The 4,825-nt window shown below is 38.6% G+C and overlaps 2 protein-coding genes across 2 annotated transcripts in view; one reads left to right on the top strand and one right to left on the bottom strand.

The window, feature by feature from the left end:
- On the top strand, positions 1,501-2,572 carry LOC105156843 (inactive protein RESTRICTED TEV MOVEMENT 1-like). Its single transcript, XM_011073082.2, has 2 exons — positions 1,501-1,875; positions 2,089-2,572. The coding sequence occupies exons 1-2, from the start codon at positions 1,666-1,668 to the stop codon at positions 2,410-2,412; spliced, it is 534 nt and encodes a 177-aa protein (XP_011071384.1). The 5' UTR covers positions 1,501-1,665; the 3' UTR covers positions 2,413-2,572.
- The window catches only part of LOC105156842 (receptor-like protein kinase ANXUR1), a gene marked incomplete in the record, with an annotated part of 3,367 nt that continues 1,243 nt past the window's right edge, over positions 2,702-4,825 (bottom strand). Inside the window, 1 exon segment of the mRNA XM_011073080.2 lies at positions 2,702-4,825. Within this exon segment, the coding sequence (XP_011071382.1) occupies positions 2,958-4,825 (1,868 nt within the window).

The following is a 4,825-nucleotide window of genomic DNA, read 5'->3' as shown; positions in this document are numbered from 1 at the left end:
GGCTTCGCGAGGGAAGTAGTCCATCCTTAGATCTCTTCATGAGGATGATGGAGGAACGTCAGAGCCAGCGAAACAATGATCAAAACCCTCCACTGTCATCTTAAGGCTTGATGGCCCTGAATGAGCAACAGGTGTGGTTGTCAGCAGCGGGCGGCCGAAAAAGGGGCCGAGTATTCAGCCTCAGCTCCGAGGGCTACGACACGATTGTTGGCCCATCACAGCCCATCAGTTCCATTGCTCCATCGCCCTCACCTGGCCTGATCCTCAGTTCCCCAGCCTCTAGCTGATGCCCCAGTACCCGACGTCGATGACGAACATGCGGCCGAAGGGATGCTGATTTAGATTAGGATTTTTTTTTTTGTAAAAATACAATGTAAAAATGATCTTTTTGTTTTTATAATTAAATTATTTTTATTTTATTGTTGTATTATATACTTGTTTATTTAATATTGCACATTAATAAATTAAAACTACCTTCATATAACAAAATTTTCAATAATTTATTTTTAAAAAAATAAATATTGAAATAGATTAAATACAATTAATTATTAAACAAAATATTTTTTTTGTCATTGTATTTGTAGCAGCTTTTGGAATACGAATTACAGTCATATAATCTTGAAGTTGTTACAAAGATCGTGCAAAAGATGGTTTTCAATGTTAAAAAAAGCCGTCCCAAAAGTCGTTACTAAAGCAGTGTATAAGAAAATAATAACAAAGACAAATACAAAATCAAAACCAACATATGCATTTGGTTTTACGAAGGCTATTATAGAAACTGTTGAAAAAGTCAATACAAAAACCGTTACAACGTAATGCAAGACTATTACAAATTGTAATCCAAAAACGAGCCAAAGTTCAAGTACAACCATACATATATGTGTTATAAAGGTCGTTCCAATAACAATTAAATCAAAATTCAATAAGTCGTCAAAAGTAGGTTCAAATGTATTTTTTTGAATTGGACTACAATTGTAACTGTCAGGCGTGGCCGGTACGAAAATCGTAACAAATATTTTGTAAGGACAAAAAAAAACTGCGGTAGGAGTGTCCATTACAAAAGTCATTATAAATTAAAAAAGCAATTACAAATTAATTACGTGGTCGTTACAAAAGTTGTTATTATAAAATAATTTTTTTGTAGTGTGCATCCCGTAAGTTAAAATTTTATTTTTCTAATTTTAATTTTCAGGTGCGTTTTTTTTTCCAATAATGTAATAAAGTCATTAACATTTGTGTTAATTGAATACAATCTAAAAAAAATCATAATAATACTAAAATAAAAAAGGCTTAATATTTGAAACAAAAATTGCGATTTTTCCTTTAAGTTTTCTAACATGACAAGATCCATACTGTTTATTATTTCAACCAATTAAAAGGGTCTCTGATCAGACCAACCTGTTCAAACAGACTACGATCACTCCAATGAGTTGTCAAGTAGAATTATATATACCCAAACATGCAAATATTTGGTCTCCACGTTCATCAATGACTTTCTTACCGCCTTAAACAACTTCATTTCTTCTGCATAAACACAACAACTCTTCTGTTCATATATATGTGTGTGTATATATATATATCAGACCAAAATTCCGTCAACATTTTCATAAATTTAGCATTAATCAAAAGAATCAATTGCTTAATTTTCGACGTTTTTTGTCTGCAATGGGCGATGATGATTCGAGCATGATCAAGGTAGGTGCAGTGGGGAGCAAAAATGGGAATCCGTGGGATGAAAAGGGTCGGAATAAGATTGTTCAGATATTCGTTTCTCACGACGATGAGATCAACTCCATCCAGTTCCAGTATGCTGAGAATGGAAGTCTTGTGCTGTCTGAGAGATATGGTACTAATGATGGCTACAAGTTTGATGTTGTAAGTTACGTTGTTGATTCATTTCTTCTCTCCTTGTCCAAATTCAGACATTCGTTTCATGTATGCATTTTTTTTTTTCAGTGTATTCTTGTTAGGTTGTGATATATATGTTTTGATCTCTTAGGAAAGATCAATGTATGTTGGACCAATTGATAAGAACAAATGATCATTTTCTGTCAGGATCAGTACCTAACGACTGATCAAACTTGGCAGGTGAAACTGAATCACCCAGCAGAGTACATAACTTGGATCAGTGGGCACAAGAGCTACAACAACAGCCATTTATGTTCAATCACATTCGGCACCAACCACGGAGAGTACGGCCCGTTTGGCAGATTCAGCGGCCACGACAAAGAATTCAGCTTCCGGTTGGGAGAAAACCGCCAGTTTGGTGGTTTTCATGGCACTGCTGATTACAATAGTGTGAAATCTATTGGAGTTTATCTCAAGCCAATCACAACCTTGGACTACTCTGTTAAAAAGAACATTACAAAGGAAGGTGAGTGTTGGGAAATGTTGAATGGGCTGAATGAGTAGTTTTGTGAGGAGGGTCATGGTGGAAGGAAGGCCTCCAAGATCTCGTCTTGGAGTTGATTTTTGGTGGTTTTGGAGTTGTTGAATGTAAAACTTTTGTGGGTTGCTGAATTTTTATGTTGACAAGCTAAGTTTTGGGTATCCAGGAAGCTATAATTTAAGTCTTGATTCATGAATCTTGATTTCTTGCTTAATGCTTTGATGGTTAGCTCGATTGATAAAGTTAAGGTTGGTTACTTATAATCATGCGTAGCTGTCTTGAAATGATTGAAATGGTTTTCTGGGATCCATGTTAGAGGTTCTGAAATGGCAGGACACAGTGTATATTGACATTTCAATCCAGTTCAACTCACACGGAGAAGCTAAGTGTATGAATTTATGATGAAAACACAGACACACAAATAGGAAAAAGAAAAACATACACTCTGAGCTGAAAAAAGTTCCTCAACCTCTAACTGTGTGGTTCAAGCCTCTAAATCACGGATCTGAAACTCTGCTTGAACGCAAACGAAACATGTAATCAAGAATCGACTGATTCGTAATCTCATTCATCTCCCATGTGGATTGTCTGCCTCTGTATTTGCACTGTGCTTCTCAAACTCCTGACATGCTTTCTCCTTCTCCTCCTCAATGCTTAACAATGTTCCATAGTTAGCACAAGCGTTGTTGGCTTTCTGCTTTGCCACCATTTTCGCTCCATCAGGGTTGGTTTGCAATTGGAGACAGTATTCAAGGTTCCAAAGAACTTCCCCGATCGTTGGACGATCAGTCCCATGATCAGATAAACATTTGACTGCTGTTTCTGAAAAGTGTTTCAAGCATTCAGCACTGATTTCTCCTTTGATGTTTGGATCAAGAATCTCCCCCAAAGTACCCCTCCTATGATTTAGCATTGCCCAATCTGCTAAGCTTACTTGATCTTTTGGCAGATTGGGATTAAGGGCTGGCCTTCCACACAGTACTTCAAAGAGTACAACTCCAAAGGAATACACATCGGATTTATCCGTCAGCTGCTGCCTTCGGAAGTACTCAGGATCCAAGTACCCAAAACTTCCTTTCACAACTGTGCTGACATGCGTTTGATTGAGATTATGGCCTGTTTTCGAGAGCCCAAAGTCAGAAACTTTAGCTACCCATTTATCATCCAACAGAATGTTTGTGCTTTTTACATCCCTATGAATGATTGTATACTTTGCACCTGTGTGGAGATAGTGAATCCCTCTTGAAGCACCAATGCAAATGCCCAATCTCTGTTCCCATGATATCGGGGGATTTGCGTTCTTGTAAAGATGCTCGCGCAAAGTCCCGTTGCCCATATAATCATAAACCAGTATCATCTCATTGTTTTCTTCACAAGCACCAATCAGAGAGACTAAATGCCGGTGTCTTAGTTTAGAGAGCAACTCTATTTCGTTTAGGAATTCGTGAATACCTTGTTCAGAGGAGGGATTGGCTCTCTTGACAGCAACCGTTGTCTTTCCATCGATGACTCCTTTGTAAACCTTCCCAAATCCCCCTACCCCTATAACACGAGACTCACTAAAACCATTGGTTCCTTGTCTTATCTCGGCTAAGGAGAAATGCCTGCAGAGCCCTCCAGCAAGATTTGAGATTCGGCTGCTTCCACTAGTACTCTTGCTCGTCGTGTTCATCCCTGAGGAATGAGAACTTCCATAGATTGGCAGCCATGCACCACCACTGGAAGACATATGTGTCTTGTCCCTTCTCATTCTGTTATTGAGAAAAACAATGAGTCCAACAACTAGACCACAACTAGCCAGCGAGCCTAAAATACAACCTACGATTATGCCAATCTTGCTCGATTTTGATGGAGAAGTAAAACTTCCCCGCTCATTCTCAACCTCAGCTTTCATCTCTGATGGCTCGGGATTCGGGCCTGCTAAGTTCCTCTTTGGATCGTTTAACTTAAAGACCTCAAGTCCGTTAAGGATTGCATTATAGTATTCAGGTTTTGCTTCCACATTAGGATGCAAAGCCACCCATAGTTGATCATCACCGGTTCTACCATTTACATATGTTGCATAATCCTTGTGCATGGGCACTCCTTTTCCTCCAGACCAAGCTATCACATCGGCATCTGGCTCTGCTGTCTGGTTGTTAATAAAAATGCTGAACACCATCTGATTCACCTTTTCAAAATTGTAGTCACAGAAATGAAGCCTCACAAGATAAGTGAAATTAACATCCATCTGAAAAATCCAAGTGAGGTTATAATTTTGGTTAACTGCTGCAGTAGGCCCCATGCTTCTTGATGTTCTATAAACGTCTAACGGAGCAATATCTTTTGACGCTTTAGGAGGATATGCAATCGTTACATTCTTGTCAGCCTGTGAGGTCACCCCAAAACCAGCTCCATATATATAAGGGGAATCATCATACCACGTCCGGCTTAAAC

This window comes from Sesamum indicum, linkage group LG3 (assembly GCF_000512975.1).
Source record: "Sesamum indicum cultivar Zhongzhi No. 13 linkage group LG3, S_indicum_v1.0, whole genome shotgun sequence".
Lineage (NCBI taxonomy): Eukaryota > Viridiplantae > Streptophyta > Magnoliopsida > Lamiales > Pedaliaceae > Sesamum > Sesamum indicum.
Note: the sequence above shows the minus strand (reverse complement) of the source record. Positions and strands in the feature narration are given on the sequence as shown.

Excerpts from the sequence above, each read along its gene's own strand:
- LOC105156843 (XM_011073082.2), top strand. The coding sequence starts at position 1,666 with ATGGGCGATGATGATTCGAGCATGATCAAGGTAGGTGCAGTGGGGAGC. Across the intron at positions 1,876-2,088 it reads ATGGCTACAAGTTTGATGTT|GTGAAACTGAATCACCCAGC; the intron begins GTAAGTTACGTT and ends CAAACTTGGCAG.